The sequence below is a fragment of the Andrena cerasifolii genome, chromosome 5, assembly GCF_050908995.1.
Source record: "Andrena cerasifolii isolate SP2316 chromosome 5, iyAndCera1_principal, whole genome shotgun sequence".
Taxonomy (NCBI): Eukaryota; Metazoa; Arthropoda; class Insecta; order Hymenoptera; family Andrenidae; genus Andrena; species Andrena cerasifolii.
The window spans coordinates 9,709,636-9,737,380 of record NC_135122.1 but is presented as its reverse complement, the minus strand read 5'-3'; the positions used below and the strand labels follow the sequence as shown (position 1 = coordinate 9,737,380).

Sequence of the window (27,745 nt, the reverse complement as noted above, 5' to 3'; positions counted from 1 at the left end):
AAAAGTAGAAAAGAGAGAAAAAAAGATATTTACGAAGACCGTATAAATACCTTTGTTGTTTCGAGGATGATTATCTACTAGTAGATAAAAGTGGCAACGGAGACCATTGTATATATGAGAAAAAAATGAAAGCTGCAATATCTCTCAATATGCAATGATCAGAGGTGCGATGTAGGTACGATTAACCGCATAATTTACTGGTTTCAAACTAGAGTTTTAATAGCGCCACGCCTCGATGCAGTCGACGTTCCGTTTTCATCGCACTTCAAAGGCATAACTGAAGCGGTCATTCGAAAAGGAAAAAAGACACAAAGAAATTGGCTATTTAATCGTTTGTTTGTGTAAAATATTGTTAGAAATCGGTTAATGAATCTCTTGAAATGTGTTCACTGAAGTATTGCTATGTTTGGACTGTACAAAGTAGAAAAATAGTAGTTTCTATTGAATCCCAGCTGAAGAATAACAATTAAAAACTTTTGTAGCTGAAAGCTTGGATAGCTGTAAGTAACTCGAGCGGCGTGAATATTGCTGTTTTTATCGATACTATGGTTTGTACGAATTTTGTAAATGAGAAATTCTTGGAGCTGGTGCAGCTTGTTGTTGGAAATTTTACAATGTAAATTATAAACTACACTTTTCTACGGGCAAGGTATTAAGAATAAAACTTGCGACATTCATTTCGATTCAGCAACTTTCGGTGGCTCACAGCGCAATAGTCGTTTGATCTTGTTGTTTTCCTTTTAGGACGATTGCATTTAAAGTAAGCACGATCACTAACATTAACGACATAAATGTACTTTTATAAAGACGTATGAAAGAAAAGGACACTGTAAAGGTGATGTTGTTAATAAAAACGAATTGGTGTATTTATTCATGTCGAATGACAGAGAAACCATTTATTCTCGTTCGGTTCTGTTCTTGTATTATGTGTATCTTATTTATTTTCACGGTGATCCGGGCAGATGCCTTTGAAGTGCATTGAAAGTAGGAACAGCCAGATGAATATTTTCTGTTCAGAGTTTTCTTTTTTCTTATAATTTTAGTTGTTTAATTTTTTAAATAATTACTATAAGATTTATCACGTACTCTCCCAAAGTAAACGGATAGAATACGTTGCATGTTAAGCGAATATCTTGATTAATAAAACAAAAAAAAAAACATGTTTACTTCGAATGTCCAGAATCATAGATATTTTGAATAAAAAACTTAATACAGACCTCTGCGGCTCTTACGGAGCTACCTGTGTCAATATATCCGTGTAAAATGTTTGCGCATAAGTTGTATATTAAACGAGCAACGTCATTACTGTCCGATTGTCAGGATATCGTACGATTGGCGTGTAATTAGCGTATAATGGACATAATTATTACGACGCGCGTTACGAAGAGTAGCACGCTTCATTTTTTTCTTACGGACATCTGCATGTAGAAAAAATGAAACGTGCTACTTTTCGTAACGCGCGTCGATTAGATTTCTATCACGTGCAACATAATTGCGTGCACACGTAAAGCGGTTCAATATTTAATGTTATCATTTCTGTAGGAATAGCAAAGCGAACAGCATTGGCAAAACAGTTGTACCGTGGCATTACATCGTTAGAAGTGTAACAGATGTTTTCACGTGCGCGTGAAAAATCTTTCAATTGCAAACGGGGGTCTAACCATACGAGCAACCACGTTACAATCAAAACCATTTGATAATTGATTAGTCGACGATGATAGTTCATCGTAGAGAACGATAGTTGCGCAATGGTCTTTCTAAATTAGCATACAAGAGAAATTATACACCGCAACGCCTGTATTATTTAGATACACGAGGATGACACGCAAATGCCATTTGTCTCGGTACATTCACTGGGCATATTTACTAGGCTTTCTTCTGTTTAAAATAATCGGTCTCGCGACGTTCTCCGTGCAAAGGAATAACTCGACAAGGAGGTCCTTAGAAACCAGCTGTGCTTTCATTGGTACAAAATTGGCAATACTTTACAACTTGCTACTCTTCTGTATGGCCGTTTCGGTTTTCACCACTATCCCAAGTAGATACTACTCGGATTACACTAACAAGAACATGATCACCACGATCGTAGAAATTTTTCTGGGGATATTGGGTACACTGATGATCTGCACCGTTCTGCTGTGTTATTGCAAAGATCAGTCGACCCTCGTGAGAATTGGCAATCATTTCATTCTCGTTGAGACGGAGCTACGTCGGCTGCGTGAACCAATTGATCGGAAACGGACCGTCTGTCTTTTATTGGTCCTCTACTTGTTTCAATTAGGTTTGGTCGTGGCTGTTATGGTCACGGATTACCTTGCCTTTCAATCCACCCCTATGTTGTGGTTAACGGATATCATGCCTATAGCATTCGCCAGCTGGATTTTAATCCAATACTTCTCGGTGCTTACCTTCGTGAACGCAACTTTCGCGGACGTGAATGGTTCTATACAAAGCTTGTGCAGGAGTTGCTCCTATTGCAAACGTCCGATGCTTTTCAATCAGTATCGTCGCGTGGTCGTTACCAGTTCTTCGATTCAGCTGCTTTTACGGTTTCGAGACATTCACGATCATCTGTGCAGCATTTCCGACGACATTTCCGAATTTTACTCTATACCCGTTCTAGTCGGCGTATCGTACGTCTTCTTCCAGTTCCTGTACAACGTTTACTATCTCTTAATACCCATAGTGATGAACGATATAGTTTTAGATCCCATGATTCTAGCGAACACCATTCTCTTGTTAGTCATCCTCGTGTATCCTCTCAGTTTGCTGACTACGAAGATCACCAACACCGCGAAAGAGGTAGGAGCCTCGGGACATCGTGCTGCGCGAGCGCGCGAGAGGGGAAACTTATCAGAATTTTCATATTTCTCTTTGCAGATCGGAAAGACAAGGGTTTCCGTGCATGCGTTGTTAAACTGCGCGATCGACGGAGAAACGAAAGCAGAGGTAATGCAAATACATCCACAGCGAGTCGCGCAGCTTCCCGTCGCTCAACACAAATTTTTTCTAGCTAAAGCAATTTTCGCTTCAGTTGCTCCAGCGAAAGATCAAATTCACCGCTAACGGATACTTTGTTCTAGACAACACGCTTCTCCAAACGGTGAGCAAGAGACGCGAGTAGATCTGACAAGGGAAGATCCCCCAACCCGGGAATTCAAAAAATTATGAAACTGGGGATATATAGAGGATATATAACTATGTATTACGCATTCTTTTTTGCTGCTCAAATTCACTCTGAGGAGGTAAAATTAACCCCTGAAAATCCGGCTATTTTCCAATTTTGTGTTCTAACTCGCGAGCTGTAAGAGATAAAAACAATTCAGACGAAAGTTACTTCTTTTAATCAGGACTACCATTTGGTAACTTACAGATCTCACAGTTCGCGAGTTATAAAACAAAATCGGAAAATAGCCGGATTTTCAGGGGTCACTTTCACCCCCTTAAGGTGGTGAACTGGCCGCGACTGCGGCCGCGCATTGGAACGGCAGCCTTTAGAGTGAATTGAAGCTACAAAAAAGTTGCGTAATACATACTTATATATCTTCTACATATCCCCAAAGTTTTATAATTCTTTGATTTTCCGGCTTGCGGGCCGGTGCAAGATTCGCCACCTGACCATGTATATTCTTCCTTGATAGATGCTCGGCGCTGTGACAACGTACGTGGTGATTCTTATTCAATTTCAAATGGCTACCACGGTTCCGACCGTTTTCCACTGCAACTGCACGCGGGAGTAATCGTAAAAACGCATGCATCGATCGACCTGCGAATACTTTAAAGTAAACAACGTGGGAAGAGGGATCTTGTGACTGTACAGCGCAGCCTATGCAGAATAAAGACGGTGTCATGTTCGTTTCTTTTTTAATCAGAACTTATCAGTAATTCCGTTAAATAGGAATAATACATCGATTGCATGCACGGCAGCGGAGTTATATGACTGATTAAATACCTTGTTGCTCGCAACGAATCTTCGCACATTTCTTTGTATGTACACGCATATGTAATGTCGGAAGTAAGCATTTCAAATTTGAATAGCCTATGTACAAAGTACAGGAGGAAGTTATTACGCACAGCTTCTGTTCGCAATGGAAATTAAACGATGATCGATACGAGAATGGAGAGCTGGGTGTTGTATCGAGAGCTAGTTACTCGCAACGAAACGTGTCAAGACTATACGGGTACCTAAAGTGAACAGACAGTCTACGTTCCTGAATTCCACTAACAATTCCATCGTTCCCAGAGTCACCCACGGTATCCCGTTTCAACATATATTTGGGCGCGAAGCTAGGCCCGCGGAATAGTACACGACAGACGCGCACTCTTAGAGATTACGTTGCTCGCGTTTCCCTCGAACGATCGTTAAAAAAAACACGCGCATTGAAGATATATTTGCGAACGGGATACCGTCCCTACATTCGCCTCGACATAACGTTTGTAGGAACTGGATTGCCTTCGGGAAGAATACACCAGGTCCACGAAATGATCGGTTCTTCTAGTTAATCACAACCAATTAATACTATAACGACGATCATAGCCCGGATCGTTTATCTTTTAAGATTTAAGGTGTCAGGGATGGAATGCATGATAAGCTTATCTCTTAACTATGCGATATAAGCAACGCCTTATCAAACGATCGAAGACCTTCGCGCACACTGGAATGGGTATCTTCATGCGCTCGCTTGTTCTCTGAAAAATACGTCTCGACGTACGCGCGAGGAACTTTCTATCGCGGGCGTATTGCATTGTGAATGATACTTCTCTTCATGAATATATATATATATATATATTCACACAAACACACTCGTACCTAACATTACACGAGCAATCGCTTCGTTCCGAAATTTCGCTATACGCGCGCGCACGTCGACAGGAGTTTGCCGTTAACTGTTACACTGTCCTGGTTTTTATCGGTCTATTTACGTCGCCTACGAATACTACAACACTTTCTTGCGAAATACGGAAATATATAATCGCGCAGCTTTCGAACGAATTTGGAAAGCCTCGGAGGTTCGTCTGAACGTGTTAATAACTGGTCTGAAAAATATCGTATCAAATTTTCTCTCGCTCGTGCAACGGTCCGTAAAGTTCTCTCGGAAGCGCCGAGGATCGGGGACCATCGCACTCTGGCTATCTGAAAGACCGCAGTAGGATAAAAGTCACGTCGTTCGTTTGCATTCTCGAACAAAAAGGACATCCTTCAAGGGACGGCGTTTACGAGCGAATGCTTTACTCGTTCTAAGGTTCCTCGATAGAAAACGTGAAAAAATCCGTGCCTGCTCGCGGCACGTCGATCTTTCCCGTTGCAATTTCCCATTCCGCGTGATAGAATTTGACCGTCGCCGGTGTAAAAAAAGTGCTGTACAATTACCGTGTAATTAATATTGTCTCTGCTGGCCGGTGTCGGGCTTGTCGAAAGCTTTTTAAGAAAATACTGCGCGTCGGGAGGCCGGGTCCGATCGGGACTCGGGCCGGTTCGACGATTTCGATACAAGCGAATCGAGGTAGAGAACGATCAGCTATCAAAATCAATCTCGCCGCTGTAGAGCGTAGGTAATGCCGATATCTGTTTTGTCCGTTGGCAAGGTCCCTCGAAGGAAACGTCGACATGTTAAAGGGGTTTCTTTGGCGTATCCGCTACGGGTACAGGCTACGTTTGCTAATTAACCGCTAAATTATAAATACGCGTTATTGCACACTGACGAGCGTAGATTCAAGATTCGGCGAAGTACGTTCGCCAATCGAATCTTAAATGCAGAATACATTAGTTTAATTTCAACGGTGTGCGCTTCTTTCTTTCGTCTCTGTTACGAGCGAACGGGTAGTGTCAGTTAATCCCATTCGCGGCACTCGTTAATTGCACTCGACTAGAATATGCAGCGATCACGCGAGGTAGTCTAGCGTGCGGCTATACTCGCCCGTAACATACAAAGTTAATAGTCCCTCGAGAGTATCGGTGCGTGTCCCTTCCCGTGCCATCTGAACGCTTACTGTCCTTGTACTCGGCGATAACGCGCGTGATAGAAAGGGAAACGCGCCCCGTACCGATTTCCCGGCTTGGGCGGAACAACAAACAGAATCTTCTCGACCGCGTGATCGTTAGATCATCGCTAGACGGTTCCCGATGAACGGTTGCCATCGTTAGACGGAAGTCTCGGCGGAAGTAGTGCCATTTATCGATAACGGGCTGATGCTTTCCTTCGATCGTATCAAGTCCACCTGAAACGGCGAAACCAAACATTCCCTGTAATATCGCGAAACGCGCGGACGCCGTGCCAGTTCTTTCAATCGACGATTGTACGGAGCATCGAGTACGCGGAAGCGCGCGTACATTCCTTCGGTTAATTAAATTTAAAACGTTCGCTGTCGCGCGAATAATGTCGCGATTACGTTTGAAAGAACATGCACGCGAATAACATTTTGAAAAGTGCAGAGCAAAAGGATAACTAAGCAAAGGGTAGCTATGAAGTAAGGGCGATTGTGGTCCTTTTCTTCGCTTTCGGAAGGCGGTCGGGTTTAATTTAAACTCCAGCTGCTTCTATCCATGCACGCCAGGTAAAGTTCAACGTTCCTCTTAATGGTAAGGAGAATTCTATCTAGGACGACTCGACTGGAGGGTTCCGTGCATCCCCCTTTCATAGTGTTACTCACAGTAGCGTACAGGGGGTGTATGTCGCATGCCGGTGTATTGGTGCTCTTGCTGTGTGTCTTGCCATGTGATTTATCGGATTGGTGATGGTGGTGGTTAGAATTTAGAGTCATTTACGTGTGTCACCTTGATAGAAATCCCACTGTCATCCTCGTCCTCCTCGGTCATGGTGGTCAGCCTCGTAGTCTCGTCAGCCATCAACGAGCTCTCCTTCTTCAAATGCTTCTTTGGCTTACCGGCGCTGAATTCAAAAGAGACTCGATCTATGCCGATCCCTCCTCTGATAGCCTGCCTGCTGTGCATTGTACGTACTTGCTCGACTTTGGCTGCTTCGGCTTCTCGTTGCCCTCGTTCACCTGCTGCCAAATCCCAGTCTTGTTCACCTCCTCGCTGATGTTGATGCTCGCTATAGGGATCTTCATGATGTTGCCGTTCGCCAACGAGATCTGTATGTTACCCGACGCCCCGTAGTCCATCGGCTCGCTCTGCTCCTGCAGGAGAAATCACCGTGTCAGTTTGACCCTGGATCGCACCGCGAGCTGGGATGAAACAAGTCCAAGCCATGCATCGAACTCATTGTCAGCAAAACTCTCGCCACTACCGTCATTTATCGGAACAGCTCCAGCAACGATGGAGTTTAGATCTGATTTGCATTCAATGGGAAACGAGCGATTATTCGTGGGATGAGGTAGCACGTGTCATGATTCGATGCAGTCGGGGATCAGTGCCATCGTTGCTGCGATCGCAAACGGATTTACCGCAGTGCCCGACATTCGGTGTTGAGCGCAATGAAAGTGTGATCTTCAGCGGGGTTGTAGATAAGAATCTGAATAATTACTCTCGATGCTGAGGAACTACGGACGTGCACTTGTGGTCACGTACCAATCATAGCCGCAGGACTCGACGACCACTGGGTGCCTTTCTGTCTCTGGCATTCTTTCGTTTCCTCATCGATCTCTGTCTCTCTCACTTTCTCTCTCAACCTCCCTCCCTCTGTCACACCTACCCCTGAAGACAGCCTGTTCCTTCCTTAGAACTACACTTCTCAATTACGATGCTTTACGTTCTTGAAACTTAACGTTCGATCTCTCAAACAAGAGATCCGTCTAGCGCTAAGCAGTCGGCTCTTTTCTGAATCTCAAAGGTGGCATGCGAACGGAACGTGTTTGGCTAGTGTATTGTGTGTCGATCGTGTGTCGGTAAATGCTGCGCAAGGAAGAGTCGGGGTTACAGAGAGATATGTGTGTGTTTTTAAACAATAATGTATTTTCATACGTTAAGGCAGGCGATCGTCGAACCGATACATGTCTGTCGAATGGTAGGCGAAACATCGACGTTGTTATACTTTTGCGTGTGTTGTCGCGATCGAGTGATAACGATGTTTATACTCGCGATCGAAGAATTACTGGACTTGGTCACGTTTCAACGTGTCCGCAGATTCTTTAGGCGATCAAGGATGCCGCAATACCCTCTGAACATTGCGACACCTTACGAGCTTCCCGATGGTATAAACATTTCCGGTAAATGCGATCAACGTTCGATCTAATTTCACTACAATATATAAAGCTTACCTATGGAAACGTTCGTGACAATTGTATCTAAAAGGCAATCGTTCAAACATTCGACGACCGCATAACTGTTACACATAATTAATACTGGTCTGACCGTGTGCCGTTTGGCTTTAGGTCATCTTATTTGCGATTTATTTTTGGCACAAGCGATCGTGGGAGAGGAGGGAATCCTCTTTTGGTCGAAATTCTGATTTAGGAAAAAGCGTGTCCTCTCGCATGGATGGCGATGATGTTGGTTCATTATTGTACGGGCCACTCTTGTCGTCCTGGCACGTCCAGCGGCGGACTGTTATTGCTTTGGGTCGGAGAAACGTTAACAACGATGACTCTGTTCGCTAGGATGCGGGCAGCGAGCTTTAGGCCGCTGTTCACGCGATCGACCCTCGAGATATCGCGTTTCTGGCGAAACGCTGGCCCGTCGTAGTTGCAGTGACCACGGAGCAAATGCTCGTCACGCGGTCACTCCTCGCGTGCTATTTACGACCGAGCATCGCGTTTAGTATTCGTCTCACGGTGCTAACCTCGCCACTCTCCAGCTGGCGAAGATCGTCGGCGTGTTTCTTGCTTGGTTCGGGCATCACGTCGTCCAGGATCTTGAGCTCGCGCTGAGTGAACACCAGGTCCAGGGACTTGCGTATCCCGATCATCACCACGAGCTGCAACAATGAAAGTACGAGTCGATCAACTCAGCCAGGATCCCCTCTGACCAGGATCATTTAATTCAGTAGCGCTCTTACCATCAGAGGGAACAGAATGGAAGTGCTGCTGAAGGATTTTATGATCCAGAGACAGGACAAGCAAGTCAGCTGCATCGCGGTGAACAAGTGCACGCGCTTTAGGGGTACCTGGCAGAAAATTCAATCGTCAGTTGGCTGGTTACTCCTCGGCCGATAACAGAGAAGAAGTTGCTTGTTCTCTGGTTTACCTGTCGGAGGAACATGTAATCGGGTTGATACTTGACGGGCATCAGCATGATCAGGATCCTGTCGAAGAACTGAAGGCCTTTCAACGATGCTACCCCCATGTAGAGGAACACGCCGAACAGCACAGGCATCGGTATGTGCCTGAGCATCGGTGTCAGGAGGACCGAGCAGCCGATCATCAGAAAGATGAGGATGTGAGTGACACGCTGCTCGCGGACACCCAAGAACTGTGGCTTCTCCCCTGGCGCAGCGCACTCGGATTCCAGCTTCAACGAGTTCACGTGGTTTATCGAGAGCACCGTCGCCGCGACGAACCAAGGCAACCCCATCAACGAGCAGATCTCTATGAGGATCGCGAGAATGAACAGATCCAAGTGATACCCGCATCCTTTCTGGAAAATGAATATTACGTTTGGTCGAATCGACTCGGCGGTCGTCCTTGCAACGAAGAGACACACTTGCCTTCAGCTTGTTCTCCTTCCTATTGACAATCACGGCCGTGATTTGTTGATCCATAAAAATTAGTATAGTGCCTAAGAGAGCTGGGAGACACGCGACAATTGCGCTCCACCATGGATTGTTTTGGAAGGGCCAGATCATCCAGCCGCGATTGGCCAGCGTCGGCTTGAACTCCCCTGGCACCTCCAGCTTCGGCGTCGGGATGTTCACGAAGTGATCGAGCGTGCTCATCGAGAAGATGGCGATTATCACCGCGAAATCGCTGACGACCTGTCTCACCTGCGATCGTATGGAAATAGTGAGCCTTTACCGTCGCTTTTTGACAGTCCAGCGAGACGGGGCGTACCTTCGACGGGAAGAACAGAGCGTTCTTGAAGTCTTTGAGCTCGACGGATAATAAGAAGGTGCCCATGAATAGTATAATTGACATGAGGAACACATCGGGTATGTAATGCGGTAGGTTGCAGCCCTCGCCCACCAGCGTGCCGTTGTAGCTCTGAAAGGGAATTAACGACATGCTTCGTCAAAGGGGCGATCGATATCAGGGGGACATTCGGGTTTGTAATTTCGCCTAACGAGAGTGGGTCCCGATGCCTCGAGTCTATTAACCTGGCACGCTTTCTGATCCAGCGCAGTCCAATTGACGTTGTCGTAGCTAGATGGTAGACTGCCGTTCGGTGGCTTGCACCAGCAGTCGATATCGAGTGCGTCGTTCGCGTGAGTATTGATAGGGTACTTCTTGCCGATAGACAGTACGTTCTCGATAGCCTGAAACGAGGGAATCCTTCGTTAATCCGCCAAACATTCTCGATTAGCAGGCTGGCTAATTGAATTAAAACTTTAGGGCCTTCGATTAGCCCTCTTTCTCTCCCTCTCTCTCTATATGTCTCTAATCAAGATCGAGGTCGATCGAACTTTGAAACAGCGCTTTCGAAGCCCAAGAACGCTTCGACTAGACGTATACCACGATTCGTGACCCAAATGCTGGGGCGATTTCGCTGATGGAGCGACTCGCGAAGCGCGCGCCAGTTATATCCCATCCAATTAACGTGGATCGCGTGGGAAGGACACGGTTGCATAATTAATACGCGCGAACGCGACCGAAATCGATTCCTCTCGAATGAAATTCGATCGCCCCGTGTTTGGAGCAGCCTTAGGCGTGTGAAAGGGCAACGTTGGCCCTCTCCTCGATCTCCTACCTTGTAAATGAAGATAAAAGCGATGAGGGTGGCGAAGTTCTCCTCCGTGAACCGCGTGATGTAGCAGACTAGGGCGCTGGCGTCGATCGCGACGAGGATGACCAGAATCAACGCTGTCCACGAGCCGATCCAGAAACGGAAGGACATGTAGTTCCAGCCCGATTTCCTGCGAGAACAGCGACAGTCCGATTATGTACTCGACACCCTGAAACGCTGCGCCCTGAAGCGTGCCACTCACTTGCAGAATTCAAAGACGATCGTCTCGAAGACTAAGACGGGGCCTGTTGAGCCTAGGATCGTCAAGGGTTGCCCAGAAAACAGTCCGTACCCGATGCCGCAAACGAAGCCAGAAACGAGAGACTCCATGGCGGCCATGTTCTTGCCCGTGGCCTCGCCCAGCAGGCCACCGAAGGTGATTATGGGTGAGAGGCAGGCAAAGTACAGGAAAATGAAGGATGCCACGCACTGGATGGCTAAGGCGTCCTTGAAGTCAGACAAGTAGAACGGCACTTTTCTTTTCACGTCGTTGATCAGACCGCCGAAGAGTCTTCCCGTCCTCGACAGCCCAGACTCCTCCCTCTGCTTCTGCTCGTCCGCTTCTTCGTCTAGGTCCTCCTTCGGCTTCTCCTCTTTCGGTCGCTTCCTTACTTCCTAAACGAGTCGAACGATCAAGTACTTGGATGGCTAGGAGAATCTGTGCGGGTGGACCTGTGTTCTACCTGCGAAGGAATCGCGGCAGGTGGTTCTATCCTGATGGCGGGATCCCATTCTCCTGGTGGCAACACCGTCACCGCGTCGAGGAACTCGTCGATCCCGGCGAGAAGGTGGTTCCTGTTCTTCGCTTTGTAAGCCACGTCGTGGAACACCTCGTCGGACATGAGCGTGGCCATGGCACGACCGATCTCGTGGAATCCAGAGATCCCCCCCTGTGAAGTGCAAAGGACCAGGGCTAAATACAAACACCGATTTTCGAATTTTTTGCAAAAAAATAATTAAAAGAGCAAACAATATTTATACTAATTTAAAATTTTTTTAGTTCATTTAATACTTATGGATCTACAAAATATAACAAAATAAGATATACTCTACCTATGCAGAACCAAATAATTAAGAAAAGAACTAAAATAACTGAAATCCGTACAAAATATAAATTATAAATCTTTATTTCATTTAGTAATTTGTTTCTGAAAATACGAACTCATGGAGATTAGTTTTACAGCACACTTTTACTACCTACAATATGCTTGTGTCCGAAGCGATTTAAAGTCAAAATGTTAACATTTTTAATTGAATAATTAATTAATTTTTATATATTAATTCTAGTATTTAAAACCGGGTTTTAAACTTAAAAATCGGTTTTGGAATTTGACAAATTTATTTACAAAAAATTGGTTTTTCAACTCGGAGAAGGTCTTACCGTGGGTCCCAGAAGGATGAATATGAATCTTGTTGGCACAGGGACTTCCGTTAGATCGCCCATTATTCCCGCCTGGCTCAATCGAATGAAAGCTGACAGAGTCTTATCTAAAAAATCCACCTCTCCCACGAGAATGTTGCTGGCCTCGGCCCCCGCTGGAATTTTCCTCATGAAATGCGTGTTACCCTAACGAGAAAGAATCGCAGAACATTCGTGGTCGGGTCTCGGCGCAGATTTCTCACGGACAAAAGAATTTTCAGGTACCAACCCTGTGATTCACGTCTCCGTTCTCCAAAGCGGACGAGCTATGGTTTCTGCTAATTGACACGTTGCTGGGGCTCCGATCCATCCCGTTGGTGGCTGGCTCTTGGCCTGAAAGAGATCTAGCTTACCGCCTACTGCGTACTTTCGAGGCTAAATTGCGACGAGTAGCCGGGTCGTGTGGGCACACCGTAATCGAGGGGCCGTCTGATTTTTCCGTTTCCCCTCGATTACCGCGTCTATCCAGCGCCATTAAAAGTTGGATAGCCGTGGCCCAGATTCACGTGACGAAAGTTCCCGAGTTGCGGGAATCCGATGGACGGAGGAATTACCTGGGATAGCGCGGGGAAGTCTTATAAACCGATCCTCTTAACCGCGGCGCGGGCCCCGCGGACTTCCGAGGATCGTTGCTTCTTTTTCAACGGAAACACGAGTGTCCATTTACCCACGACGCGGATTTATTAGCAAAGATCGGGCTGCAACAATAAGCAGCGTTCACGACGATTAAACCGAGGAAGAGCTGGATTCCCGGCATTAAATGTCAAGAGCACGTCGCTCGACCCTCCCGAGGGGTAAGCAACGCGGTAAATTCTTCCGCTAGATTGGCCACGAGGTATACGGCACACGAGGACAGAACGGATTTTGTTTTCCGCGTCTCCACATGCTCTCGCGATAATCGTTTGTCGATACACGTGTTATTTTCAGCGAGCGGGTCGGGCTTCTCGCCGTCGTTCGTACGGAGATTCGAGATTCGAGCAACTCGCGACACTTTGTCGTCTTTCGGGACTATACCGTTCGGGGACGTCTCTCTCGGTTCGTCTGGCTGTTCTCGGCTCGACTGGATTCATCCCCGAACGTTGGCGCGTCTACGAAGGGACAGGGCTAGCGTACGCGTCGCTGCTACGAGGGATCTACGGGTTCAGGGTGTCGGGCGTGTGAGTGACATAAAGGCAAGCAGAGAAAAGCAGTTTACCGGGATTACCGGGTATGGCAAGGAAGCGGCTACCGACGTTCAGTGTTGCTCCACTGCCGTGAGTCGTCGCGCCGGCGATCGCCGGGGCGGAATTCGATTCCTCCACTAAAAATGAGCATGAAACATACACCAGGATCGCTCTTTACTTACAGAGGAAGGGTCCAACGGGTTAGGGGTATCCTGTTTCGTGGGACGTTCCTCGGAGATGCCCGAGGGCAGGCCTTCCGCGCGACGCGTTCTCTTTTCTTTTAATCGTTACGAAACAATCGGTCAGTGTCGTTAGTAACGCGAGGAGAGAAGGGGGATTAGTCGGGATGCTGAAAAGACAGATGTTAGTTGGTTAAAAGTGTGTGACAGTTAGTGGCACGAAGTAGTCAAAGTACACATCGAGTCACGTGCATATTATACAATTAGAGCGTTGCGATCATGCCTCGCGATTGGTACCGCAAAGATTCGCCTACGCGTTCCCACGGCCGTGGACTCGAAAATCGTCGGTGAAACTGGCGACTCGTCGACCCTCCAGCCAGTGCGCGCAACGTTCGCCACGGCATTGCGAGGGAAAACGTCGAGAAGAAAGAGGTAAGGACCAATCGTTTAAATCCTCGTCTCGACGATGCGCGCTGGCACGTTGCGACCGCAGTAGTAGCGGTCGATGTCGGTCAGACACGGCTGGCTTAAATCACGCGGCAATTCTACTCGCATTAGTTCCGTATCAATTAAACGGATAGAATCGATAATCAGTTGTCCGATCGGATTCGTTGTACGTAACGCAAACGCCGAGTTTAAAAGAAAAATAGAAACGCTACAATCGATCGGATCCGTGCAGTGCTTAGCTACTGTAAACATCGAGAGATCCATGTATGAAAAAGTTTTATCTTATGTACAAAATTGGTTAAATTGGTTGCAGTCCGATTATATGTACACAAGTGATTAAACAGCTATAGAGGAGAAATAGAGCGAAATACACGTAGACGTACGAATTCTAGTGCACTGATCGAAATTCGTGGCGACAGTAACCACCTGACGGTCTAACCTTTTAGCTGACACATCGCGAACCACGTCGTGAATCCGACCACGTGAGGGACGCCGATTTCGTCTGACAGAAACACAAGAAACAGAGGTCAATCCCTGTGTATCACGATGGAAGGATTATCGGATCGCGGGGGTTAGTAACGCTCGAGCTAGGCGGGTTAGGGGAGGTCAGAAAGCTGCGAAAGCACCGTAACCCAAGGCAACGTGAGGCTGTTTGGCGGTCTGGCCTAAGGTATACCTGGAACCAGGAGGTACGGTCCTTTCAGATCTTTCGCTTCTTTCGACAGCAACGCCGTGTTCGAGTTCGGGCAGCTGCTGCTGCGAGCGACCGAGGGCGCGTACGCGTCCCTGGCGTCGCGACGCTCCTGTAAATCTGACGTCAACAACGCATGCAAACCACATGTACAGTCGTTATCTGAAAATGTCGAGCGTTTCGCACGCGTTTAGTGTAATGTGTAACTCCCCTGGATGGTGGGAGCTTTGGCAACAGACCTCTGCCCCGTTCGCCCGTGGTGCGCCACCCATGTCCAGGAGAACAAATAAATATATAACAACAAAAAGTAAAAGGTGTACGGGAGAGAAAGTTTAATTGGGCCGGGACTGTAAATTATAAACTTGCACGGGGTATCTGTATCGGTGGGGTAAAAGAACGAAAGCAAAAGAAATAGTTGATTGCTTTGGGACAGTCGAAGGGACGCGTTTCGTTCAAGAGGTCGACTCTGTTTGTCCAGCTTCGAGTCGGCAATGTGTGTGGCAGCTGAGTATTTGTATTTCCGTTATTTCATCGGTTCGCATCGAACTATCTCCTCGAAAGTTTGCGGGTGTGTACAGTATTGGCAAACTTACTCTTGGACGAGGAGTGGTTTCTTCCTATCTCGGCCAGAGATCTTATAATGGGTAGCCTGGACATGTTGTTCTCCTTGCGTCTCTCGTGCTGATGTCGGTGCCTCACGAGAAGAGCTTCCCTGACCTGCGTGCAGAAGAACTCTCGAGTTAGAAGTTGCCTTCGGGCGTCCCTTATCTCGCCGGGAGGTCCTGCTATTATCGCGCGCGGAAGATTTATCATTCGAGAGACTTTGCCGTGCCATTTGTACCTTTTCTCGCGACTCTATCGGCAACGAGCCCTTGTTGATCATGCTATCGAGGACCAAATCGGTGATTTGCTCCAGGCTGAGCGCCTCCATGTCCAGCATCACGGTTCCATTGAGTAGCAGGCTTCGCAGCTCGAACAGAGCGTGCAACGAGAGAGTCGCTACGTGGGGTTTGCTCCATCTGTTCCCACCCTCCTCGACGTCCTCCTCGAATTTGATCCATCTAGCAAGAAAACTCGAAATGTTTGCCCTGACATCGAGAGCGGTCCTCGACTTGTTCGCCGCCGAGGACAGGGAAGGCGAAAGTACCTGGCCGTTTCCTTCCACTCCATCTCGTCCCCGTCCTTGACGAGCTCCTCCATCTCGGAGAAAAGGGGATGGGACTCGTGGGCATCGTCGCCAACCTCCTCGCCCAGGATGAACTGCACCCTCTGGGCCGGCGGTGTGACTGGAATTTCAGACGTTGCTACGTGAAACACAAGAGCCTCCTTGTCGTCGATCACGAACGTACGGAACATTTAAAATTTACATAGATATCGATGCAGAAAAGAATAAAGAAGATTCGTGGTGGAACACCAAATGTATCGAGCTTCTCTGTCGACGAGCCGAGGCTCATTCGGTTGCGTGCACACGTATTCCGTAAATGTTTTTAGCGCGGTGAAAGGTGTTTCAGATTGCCGAAGCTGGTCCTCCGCGATAACGGAGGTAAATGTTACGCGGACACGCTGAAATGATCGGGCACAAAAGGGGGGCCAGAGTGCTGCAGAAAGGGGAGGATAGATCGTCGATGTTAGGAAATCGCCTAGCGTTCGCGAGTCGATGTGAACCGTTGGTCGAGCGGTGCAGTAATGGTACGCGCGAGATTGCGTGCGCGATGATGCCTGACGCATGCATACGCCTGTGAAAATGATCGAAGAACGACAAAGTAGAGGTAAACGAAGCAGAGATGTTTCTTGTTTCTATTGCTGATCGGAAGCTGCTCAGTTGTGCGGCATGAGTCATGGGATCGCGTGTATCGAGAAGTATCATAGTTGTCGAGACCATTCGTATAGACTGCGTTATTCACTGAACGCAGAGGCGCTGATCGTGCTCGAGAGCCGGACGTTTCCGCATGGCGGAGAGAATCTAGCAGGGTGACGTTTTCGGTTTGCGGAACGGCGTGCGGCATGCTGTTTACGCATTTCGATGCGACTGTTTCGCGCTAATAAACGCGGCTCTCCTTATGTAACGGCGATAAACGAGTTAACGAGACACGAGGCGAATCGCCGCGATAAATATTGATGCTCGTCGAAGAGCACCGCGCGACGGCACGAGATTCAAACGAATCGTGAATCAGACATCGAGCCGCTTTACGAAACGAATCGAATTTAATTACCAGCATGTTTTCATCGGCTCGTTTGACGAGGTGCCTGAAAGATTCACTGGCAAGTAGCCTTGAATCGCGAGTTTCTGTAGTTTCGACGTTACGAATGGTCTCTCCTGCTAAAGAAGGTGCACGTGAATACAGAGAAGTCTGATTGGTACATAGAAGCTTACGTATCATTTCGCTGTCGGGATCGCAGATGCTAGATAGTCGACTCCTTCGACTCATCAGCAATTGTCCTGAAACGTCAACGAGACAACAAACATCGGCGCTAGTTTGCTAGTAATCTCGGCTTCGCGTGCGACTCTCCCAAACTGCGCTGCGACGGTTCAACGGGTCGCGGTTCCTCGAATTAATAAGACATTATCTAGTACTCGGTTCATTTCCCATCCGAGCGAATGTTCCGCGGTAGGTAATAGTCTCTTTTCGTCGGATGAATTGGGAGGTATCGATGAGAGGTTTCACAGACGATACAGGGAAGCTTTATTCGAGCATAGATATAGCATGATCGTGAGATTAGTTCCTCCGCGGCTTTTTTAGCGAGCACAGAGGATCGCTTTTCCCGCGGGCTAAAAAAACCAAGCGAACTCCGAAGGTTCAAGGGGCGCGGAAGGGTGGCTGTGAACCATCTCGAAAAGGGAGAGGTGGAAACCCTTCGCGAGACTCGATATCGGTCACCCTCTTGCACCGGTTGTGCCAGAAATAGGGTGAACATCCGGATAAGTCTTGACAAGTGGTTGGCTGCATGCCACGCTCCGCTCGATAGTGTCGCAAAGTGCAACACACCGTGGAACATTTGCACGCGTGTCTCTCGGGGCGCGTACCGGCCAGCAAGCTGCCTCTAATGGCAACGAACTGACCGTCAGAGGTGTCGTTTTCAAAAACGTTACCGTCTCCCCCGGAGCGTGACCATTGCTCGAGATCGTCGGCTTTGCAGCAGCTGGAAGCCTTGCGCGAGAACAGGTGGATTCTACAACGACAGACGACTATTTGGCGAGCCATAGCTCGAGCTCGATCTAGGTACTGGTCTAAGTCCGAACGATCCGTTTCACAGGTCCGCGCCTCTTTCATCGATCGGCCCAAGTGGATTCCTCCAAAGTCGCACGAGAGCGTTTAACCAAGCTCGGTATAAAAGCCTCGAAAACTCGTGACCTACTAGAGATATTTGCCTCTCTCGTTTCTATTCGCGGATTTTATCGATTCGAGGCGAACGAGGCTCGAACGTGTCGCCGCGAAAAGGGCAACACCTGAAAAAGCTGAAACGCGTGGGTGTCTCCTGTTGGTATTGTTCAGAGGAGATTGAATTGGCTCTCGCAAGCTGGACACGTTAATCGGATAAATCGTTTGGCGAATAAAAGGCGGTCCTTGATGCTCCACGGTGGAATTTTACAATTTAGCAGACGGTAGGGGAGCGTGGAAAGCTGGGGACGAGAGAACTTCAGGCTGTTCTGAGAAAACGCGGTTGATAAGCGATACGGAAGAGTCGGTGATTGCGAAGCTGGGAAAGGTCGGGGGTGGCGAGGCAGCAAGCGAGGGGGGAAGAGGGAAATGCGTAATCTATAACAGAGGAGGAACTTACTGGGCCTGTCGTTGTCGGCATTCTCGTTATCAGCGGTGTACGAGTGACGTTGGGAGTGATGGTGCTTGTGGTGACGGCGATGTCTCCTTTCGCCGGGCAGATGCACGCCCACGTACACCGTGTGCGCTCTGTGACCTGGAAGCAGATGAAAGAGGGCTCGCGTCACTGTCTTTCGAATCGACGTTGACGTCCCGCTGGTTCCTACGATTATCGATAATAAAAAAGTCCCCGCGCCCGAGGGAAGCCACGATCTTGCCCCTGCGGGGGTCTCACCGTCCGCCGACAAATCTTTGTCTCGTTGAACCTTTCGATCCGAACGACTCTTAAAATGCCCGTGTTGCCCCAGACGAGACGATCGATCGGGGACGCGAGAGGATGGAAATAAAAGGCGACGGAGCAACGTCTCTGAAAGCCTTGGACTCTTTCGGCGCGGGTTTAATCGTATCTAATCCGTCGCCGACCGGGGTAAATCGAATCGATTCGTCCCGCTGGAATGTCAGTGGTTCAAGATCGCACCGGGACAGGTGACCTCGGATCCAGCGGATCAACGCAGACGAGGATCGCGACGTTGCTAGCCGAAGTAACGATTTTCGAAGCACCATCCGCGCGTTCTGTGTGCAAACACCGAAGCCAGATCCGCGTGCCAGCTGACCTAGGCGTGGACACAGGCATCACCGACGATTAAATTGTAGGGCAGAAGGTACGAAGAAAGGTTTCTGTCATCGGCAGAAGGTTCTGTCGGCGCGAGGAGCGCGGGCGCGCAATTCGATAGAAATTTCGATACCTTCGTAGTCTTTCTCGGTGTAAGACTGATGAGTGATCCGAGCACCGGGATCTTTCGGAGCCTCGTCGTCACCTGTCCCACCTGCGTGGGCCGCGCCACCACCGCCTCCAATACCCGGCTGCATCCACGGTCTAAAAAATAAATCGAACGCACACGTGAAGCGGCAAATAAAAGCAACACAAGTCTGGTTAAATTGCGCCCGAGTCCCTACGTCATCGTCGTCGTCGTCGTCGTCGATGTCATCTCTATGGCCATACCTTGGTTATTAGCACGCTAACAAGCTTTCGTCGTTACCGTGACAGTAACGCGCGATACTCTTCGAACTTCGGTATACCCAAGCCACGCACTTGCGATCCGCGCGACTTCGTCTCGGTACCGCTGTTACGGAGCCTCCTCACGAAAGTGTCCGATAACGTAAACTGCTTCCTCGAGTTCTCGTCTACTAGCGAGACTCGCGGGGAAAACGCGCGTGGGATTACGGAATAATTCGCCGTCCGCGATTACCGGCGTTGCGCACGCGATTTTATAATAATTAAACTTCCTCGACAGGAAACACTTTGTTCGTGCCGCGGCGCGTGCACGCACGTCGGCCCTTCATCGCTCTCTTCCGTAGTATGTACTTTCTACAGAACACTCGCCCGTGCGTTCCGCGCCCTCGACGAATTTCGCCCAGCGATTCCACTCTTGCTCCACTACCTGTGTATCAGCGAGAGAATCGTTGCTCAACGAGATCGACCGCTCGGAGCGTATCCCGCGTTTGGTCGTTGAGACGAGAGCTCTGTGGCTACAGAGGAATCAGCGACGCGTGATCCTTTTCGAACCCCTCCTCGCGATCCATACTTTCCGATAGACCTCAAATTCCCCCCCAAGTTAATCGCGTGCCAGGGTTGATTAACACGTCCGACTTCAGCTTCCCGTGACTTCCAAATTGCGATACAATAGGCGCAGGTGAAAACGCGCGACGTCCGGAGACGTATAGCAACGCTTATTGTCCGCTTGACGCGACTAACCAGCAAACAATTAGCGGGAAAACTGCGCGTCGCTTTGTTGAAAATCAAGGCATGCGAGATGCTCGAGGATCGTCGCGCGACTAACTGCCGTGTGTTACGTGTAATCGGTTGACGTTTGTAATCATAGGCATGACTCGATTATAATGCCGAAGCAGATTTGCTCGGTGTACGGCGCAGATGTATCTCGCGCAATAAAGCTCTTTGGGCCACACGATCCAGTTCGCTACGCAGAACCGCGTACTTCGCAGAAGATAATAGCGGTAATCCATGGCAGTAACAATGTTAGCAACGACGGAAACGGCGATGCGGACATTTACGAGCGGATTGCCTGTAATTGCTAGAATTGTCTGGTGTGTAGGTATTTTAAGAGAGCTTTATCGATGAACTTGATATCAGTTAATCAGGACGGGACAGAGTCGGCAGCGAAGCTCTTATCGTTGCTTCCTCCCTCCAATTCTCAGACACTGGCTTTTCAAAGAAAGTCGAGGAGCAGAAATTAATTGATAGGGTAGACTGGGTCGAATCGGATCAAAATAAGAATTTAGTCCATATTTCTTACATCGCGATAGAAACGAGCATCCCAATCGTTCGTAGTACCTCGACCCTGTCCCCCGCAACTACCGCAATAGCCCGTCGATTGTTTTAAGTCATTGTTTAGAGCTGGGATACGTTTTCAGTGAGATGGACGCGTGCGAACGTTTCAATTCTGGTCCGAATCTAACCTACGTAATCTGCAATTCCGTATTTAAAATAAAAAGTGAACTGGAAAATTCAAATGCTTTTATTTTTATTAGTTTGCACGGTGTCCAAGTTTAGTATTTCATTTATTTCAGACTATCATGTCATAATATGTTTATGTAATCTACAACCTTTGAAATACTTATATTGGTGCGAATCGGATTACTCGTATTTTTCATTTGAGTATTTTTATTATTATAAATATGATAATTGTTTATATGCAGATGGTTCGTACGTACATAAAAAGAGCACTCAGGAATCATGGTATCAAAAAAAAAGTAAAATAAAGGAAGCTGTGATAAAAATTAAATCTAAAGAAATGACGAAAAAAGTAAATAAATGAATGGTCTTAAGAAGATGGCATTGTATTTACCGTGGTGAAAAATTAATTCGGCCACTTTCAGAAGATTGTCTGAGACGAGTGGTGCCCCGAGAATTGGTGCTGACAGAGGCGGTAAAAAGGGACAATATGCTTGCGATCTATGTGCCAAGTAGTGTCAATTGCTCTCGTTGTTATTGAATTATATTTTTCTAAGTTAATTCCAAAGATTTGTTATTAAAATTTGAGTTTTATCAGAGATTTTTGGGTTATTCGATTCGCCACAAGTTTCGGGGCGAATCGGATATTTCTCACTTCTTCGTTTTCTATTTATAAAAGAAAGATTTTTATGTTTAGTTTTAATTTTTATATATTCATGTTAAAGCCAAAGGTGTACTGGTCACGAATATATATTAAAAAATTAGTTTCTTTAATATCTGATTATTATTTTTTTACCATCAAACGCAAAGTGATCCGATTCGACCCTGTCTACCCTAATCCTCCGCACCTTTAGAATTCATTAAATCCACTCGGCGTAAATGCTAATCGCATTATAAATCATCGGGAGACGGACACACATAACGCCGATCCGCGAACAGCTTCCTCGAAATCGCCTCAAGATGCATTCTAGTAACACACGCGCGTGCATCCAGCTTTGGTTATGGTATTCCTTCTTACGCGTTTCGAAACGGTACGTTCGGTACCGAAACTCGCAAAGTCATCGATTTAGAGGCATTGAAACGGCGGGGCTGGATCGTTCGCAGAAGCCAGCTGGAATCGAGGCCGATCGAAGGAAATGTCAAGATCGCGGCGAACGTCGAACAGTCTGCCGGCGATTACCAGCCGTCAAGTGGATAATTACCCCTCTATGATTATCTCTCTACTACCTATCTACGTGCTTTTACACAATGAATGGGCCGCTCGTCCGGCCCGTCCACTAAGGGAGAGCGATGTAACAGACGAGGGGAAGACACGATGATTCTGTAATTGTCGGAAAGTCATCGAGTGTTCGTGGATAGGAGAATGCATGAAAAACCGCGCTTTCCCGTCGACGAGTCCCTCGTCCCTTTAACTAATTCGCAGGCCCAGCATTGTTCGCGAGCACCGCCGAAACGAAATGCTAAACAATAGCATGCACTCGCCGGGTAAACGAACGATGCATTTTGCGCCGCAGGCGCACGAAATTCGCGATTACCGCTAGCCACGGAGGTTGGATGGCTGGGACTGTCCAATAAGAGCATTAACGAGCGACAACAACGTCAAATGAAAAAGTCCTTGTGATACGGCATTTTTTGTAGCTACAGCAACGAGCACCGTCCGCGGCGAAACGCTCCCGCTCGAGCAGACACCGGTGCGTATAATTGAAACGTAAAAGTATAATGATCGAAGTATAACCGCTCGTTACAGCATTCTCGCCGCCGCTGCGTTCCAAACGCGCTACAAGTCGAACGAAAGAGCGCGTAATTTACCACCATCGACCTTTCACCGTTTCAGCGTTTTCGTGGAGCTTCGCGATCCAAGGAAACGCACTCCACGAGTCGAATTCCCATCGCGCCAGCGAGAACTAACGCGGTAGCGAGTTTTCAGCAGTCGACTGAATAACTGAGTGCGCGTAATCGATGAGGTTGATGGGGGAAATGCAAACGGCACGGTCTGGCTTTGAAATTATTCTCACGTCGGCGAGTCGCGAAGAAAATTTCGCAACGCCGGGCGCTACGCAAAACGATTTCAAGCGCATTGTGATACGCGACGTAGAGCCGGCCACGGGTTTAAACTTGGAACCTCTGGCGGATATAATGGAGCGACGCACGGTGGCACTCATTTTTACAGATCTATGTGTTGCATTTCATTTATGACTTATCAAAGCATGGTTCTTCACTGATACCAATTTTTATTGTACAATCCTCTTAGAGATATGCGATCTCAAAGTTGCTAGTGTTACGATCTGGAACTTTAAATCGATTATCTCCACTTTTTGAAATATTTTAAATTTAAGTGTCAAAGCACTTGGTTCAGTCATAATTTTTTGTTTATTTATAATAAATTAAAATATTTCTAAAAGTGGAGTTAAACGATTTGTCCTGTGAACGGCTCATTTATGGCATAGGATCGGAATATCGTGTTTCCAGTTATCGTGTTGATGAAGATGAAAAAGAAGAACAAGATGAAGAAAAAACAGTAGAAGAATACTATAATTAATTAATTACAATAAAATATTATAATTAATTAATATTATATTGTAATTCATTAATTACAATAAAATATTATAATTAATTAATATTATATTGTAATTCATTAATTACAATAAAATATTATAATTAATTAATATTATATTGTAATTCATTAATTACAATATTCTTCTTGAAAATGATGTTAATTACCTGTACCTAAGTATAAAAATGTAAAATGCATTCTACTTCATATTTATGAATTATTTAATTAATTAGGTAATTAATTATTTAATAATGCGCGTGTCATAGGAAGGCAGGCCAAAAGTAATATTTTTTAAATCTAAGATAGATTGTTGCAATAAATTGCAATACTATGACTCTAAAATGATAATAATGTACTTTTTTAATGTTAAATATTGAATATAAAAGTAATGATAAATAACTATAAGTATACAATTTTAAAATACATGAAGATATCACAAGGAGAAGAATATTATATTTAAGAGTATAATAATCTTCTCCTTGTCATTTCTTCTTGTATTTTAAATTAATTGATTAATTTATTATATAATTATTGTACTCTTAATTATAATATTCTTCTCCTTGCGATATCTTCATGTATTTTAAATTTTCATACTTACAGTTAATTATCATTATTTTTATATTCAATATTTAACATTAAAGAAGTACATTATTATCATTATAGAGTCATAGTGTTGTAATTTATTCCAACAATTTATCTTAGATTCAAAAATATTACTTTTGGCCAGCATTCCCCGGAAACACGACACTGTGCGACGCCTCGCCTGAACAACTTCATGGTGCGTTCTGATTGATTTCGTTGTATTCCACTTGGAAATCAAGATGACTGCAGAATAATGCATCGAGACTTCTTTCTTGGATGCATTCGTTGATCCTCTCGATGAATTGTTTCGTTCAGATTGCGCTCCCAATCGCTTTTTGCATTCTATTGTCCGCTCGATTTTTGTTAGACTTTTAAATGCCTGTCGCTTCAGTTTACCGCCCATCTGGTATCTGCGATCGCTGTTTACTTTGCATTCTGCATTTCATTAGCATACTTGTCAGCGCTCATCGGCACGGATCGCGGTTATATTGACTCGAGCTTGAAACCTTATCAGACGGCACGGTCGATCAATCTTCGCCGAATAAACGAAACATTTGGAATTCTAGTTTATCCATCGGCTCGAGTGATTCATCAATTCTGTCCGACGAGAATCACGTGCACGAGCGTTTTTGAACTTTCCCACCGAGCTAGCACTGACCGAACGGCCATCAGAATTCAGAACTACCAGCGATAACGGCGATGGAAGATAAACGACAGTTTCTAAAGAGCTGCCGTCGTACCTACGTCGTACAGTGAAGGAAAGTAAATTTTGATTAGAGCCCGAACACAATGATACATGATAGATAAAGTGGTCCATGTGAAATCGGTTCCGGGCAGAAGTCGATAAGAGTGTCGGGTATCGCGTAATGCGACGGCGAGTCCAAAGTACACCGATGGAATCATTCACAAACGCAACGTTTTCGTTCACTCTTTTCCCTCTCGAGAAGAGCGAAGATGCTACTCCGCGAGAAGGAAATAATCGACGTATCGTGCGAGCCGCGAGCTTCCTGCTTAAAAAAAAAAAACAAGGGCCGCGTAACGAGCAGATAAGGCGTCTCGGTCGTTTTCATCAAGCGCCAGCGAGATAACGATAAATCCGCGAGAAAGACTCGTGCCGCGGAATGACCCTGAGGGTCGTCGGAAATTTACACGCTAGGTACTTATGCTTTTCAAGCCCTTCGCCGAGCGTGTCAGAGACGAGCGACGCGTTCCTGTCGGGGAGCTACGCCACCGCGATTTAAAGCCCTTTAACAGGGGCTCGCCGTTCCGAACGAAGTTTGCTCTTCGCGTCGAACTGTCGGCAAACTGAAGTCCGACGACGACGGGGCGAGGTAAGAACTACTACGAGAAAAGGTTTCGCTGGAAGCGTACTTGCAGCTGCCCGACTTCATGTCCGCTGTGGTTCCTGCTGGCAGTCGGTCCCGGTCGCTGGCACTTGACGGAAGAGACCTGGCTGAAATTGGCAGCGACAACTGGAGCAACAGTAAGATTGATTCGGTGGCCGGCGGAGGGTCAGTGAAAGCCGACGGGCCCGATGGCGGCGGTCGCGACGGTCCCGAGAGTCAAGAGACGAGTAGAGAGACGGAGGCGTGGGCGTGATGCACGCGCTGGCTAGCAGATAGGCGGCGTAAACACGCTTCGCATCGACGCGGCGCGCGGTTGTTGCCACTCGCGTGTCCACTCTCGCGTATGATTACGTCGCTTACACGCACGTTTATGTACGTCTAAGCAGCGCGATGATCGCCGATCAACTGTTTACCACCCGCTGACACTGCTATGTCTGTGTTCCGAAGGTCTCTTCCACCTATGATCGGTGGCAGCCGAGGAGCGCGAGCTGACCAGTCACCGTGCGCTCGGCTAGCACTAGTCATCGGATAGTCGTTCCGCGCTCGCTCGCTCGCTCGCTCCAGCGCACGCTGATAAGCAAACTCCACCCAGATAATCTTCGGATACGAATCGCGGTTCGAATCCAGTGTTGATCCAGCTGCCTCGAACAACGAGCGGGGGGAGGATTGATCCTTTTCATCTTAATCCTCCCGTTCGGCTTTGTCGCGCGATCCACGAATATTCTGCACTGCATCCTCGGCACAGGGCCACCGATGACTGATGCAAAAATTGCAGGATTCTTGTTGTCCCGGTGGGGGAGAACCGAGGCAGCGTCTCGTTTGCGTTGAAGCGTACAGGTCATAGGAAACGGAGCGTGCACGCGTGTCCGTCGCAAGTGGAACCGGTGCGCCATGCACCGGCCGTGCCGTTTCGAGTGGCGCTCTCTCTTTCTCGCGCTCGTAGATCCATGTCTAATCACGAACGAAATCGACCGCACGCGTACCGCGTGTAAATAGACGCGATCAATTCACGCGTGATCCGTAAACGTTTGCGTGGAGAAATTGATATCTGCGCCGTCTGCTTGCTGGCCCTCGGTAGCCACGCGCTAATTCCCCTGCAAACAGTCCACCGTCCCCGGTTACATTTTTCAGTATGTACAAGTTTGGAGCGGCTCGCCCGGCGTATCGCCGTCAAACGATCGCAGGTCAGCACCTGTGACGCAACTGCTCAGTCCTCTGTCGGCCGTGAAATGTTATTTTATTTATCGTTGGATGCGTTGCGCGATCATCAACATCGAAAAATAATTGGTGGCAACTGCACGAAACCAGATTCAACTGGTTAACGCTGATTCGGTTGGATCAGGTGATATTGCGAAGGAAGAAAGCCTGGGAAGGTGGGGAACGAGATTGCCGCTCGCGAACAATCAAACGAGCTTCGCTCGTCCCCTGTCTGATTACCCAGACGGCTAATAATCATCTGATAGTAACGCGATTCGCGACAAGAATCGAGCCGTCCCCAGCAGCGCGGTGTGTCCCGCCAAAGAATTCCGATCCACTGCACACGCAGCACTTTCTGACGTGAAACAGTGTCAGTCTCGCCGCGGCTTCTTTCCCGTGATTCGTCTGACAATAGAAATATCTCGTATTTAATTCGAACAGATATTTATGCCCGCGTTTAAACACCCATACGCCGAAGCGCCCGCTTCGGCAGAGAGATCTATCCTTCGTTAAATGTCCGTTCCACCGTTCGACATGCATCCGTTGCGTTCAGCTCTGCTCAATTAGCCTGCGTTTGAGCATTGCCCGCCCTTTTTTGTGTCAATCGACGCAGCTAAATCCTCAGGCACGACGTTACGCTGAACTGGAGCGGCGTGACCGTGCTCCCCTTCGTCGTTATCATCGCAGTTTAAACGCATTGTTTGAGAACAGATTTGGAGAAAGAGGACAGTAATCGCGTGTGAAGCACCGGAGCTTCGATCCAGTTATCTTTTCCCTGGATCGGAGAACGAGAAACGCGTCAGTCGCTATCGTTTCCCCCTTCTGTATCCACAAACCAGTGATGTCAACGACTAAATAACAGACGTCGACGACTCACGACCTCTTCAAATATTTATCTGCTCGGCTTTTCACGGCCCACGGGACGGGCGGAAGCTCTTTTATCGAATTACAGCGACGTATAGCGACTAGATAGAAGCTGCTCGTGGTACTTACCCTCTGATTCACGGAAAGACAGACTCGATCGCCGTTTGACCGTCA

The 27,745-nt window shown here is 47.3% G+C and overlaps 2 protein-coding genes across 9 annotated transcripts; one reads left to right on the top strand and one right to left on the bottom strand.

The window, feature by feature from the left end:
• The first annotated feature begins 1,010 nt into the window (after positions 1-1,010).
• LOC143369216 (putative gustatory receptor 28a) lies at positions 1,011-4,122 on the top strand. 4 transcript variants are annotated; one of them, XM_076812863.1, is made up of 4 exons: positions 1,011-2,802; positions 2,881-2,949; positions 3,035-3,103; positions 3,642-4,122. In XM_076812863.1, the coding sequence occupies exons 1-4, from the start codon at positions 1,819-1,821 to the stop codon at positions 3,738-3,740; spliced, it is 1,221 nt and encodes a 406-aa protein (XP_076668978.1). In that variant the 5' UTR covers positions 1,011-1,818; the 3' UTR covers positions 3,741-4,122. The 4 variants fall into 4 exon arrangements, with proteins under 4 accessions (XP_076668978.1, XP_076668977.1, XP_076668976.1 ...); XM_076812862.1 differs by having other exon boundaries at positions 3,014-3,103; XM_076812861.1 differs by having other exon boundaries at positions 1,011-2,949.
• Positions 3,848-26,224, bottom strand: Ndae1 (Na[+]-driven anion exchanger 1). Of its 5 annotated transcripts, none has more exons than XM_076812848.1 (24): positions 25,536-26,224; positions 19,302-19,432; positions 18,518-18,652; positions 17,112-17,177; positions 15,885-16,023; positions 15,579-15,798; positions 15,331-15,454; positions 14,723-14,899; positions 14,486-14,548; positions 13,453-13,557; positions 12,487-12,590; positions 12,219-12,404; positions 11,521-11,727; positions 11,040-11,452; positions 10,802-10,967; positions 10,212-10,370; positions 9,949-10,098; positions 9,602-9,881; positions 9,146-9,531; positions 8,958-9,065; positions 8,742-8,876; positions 6,962-7,140; positions 6,776-6,890; positions 3,848-6,219 (listed from the first exon to the last, which is right to left on the bottom strand). In XM_076812848.1, exons 1-24 carry the CDS (start codon positions 25,553-25,555, stop codon positions 6,142-6,144), a joined length of 3,846 nt encoding a protein of 1,281 aa, XP_076668963.1. In that variant the 5' UTR covers positions 25,556-26,224; the 3' UTR covers positions 3,848-6,141. The 5 variants fall into 5 exon arrangements, with proteins under 5 accessions (XP_076668963.1, XP_076668964.1, XP_076668966.1 ...); XM_076812849.1 differs by having other exon boundaries at positions 13,462-13,557; XM_076812851.1 differs by lacking the exon at positions 14,486-14,548 and having other exon boundaries at positions 25,536-26,223.
• Positions 26,225-27,745: the final 1,521 nt, after the last annotated feature.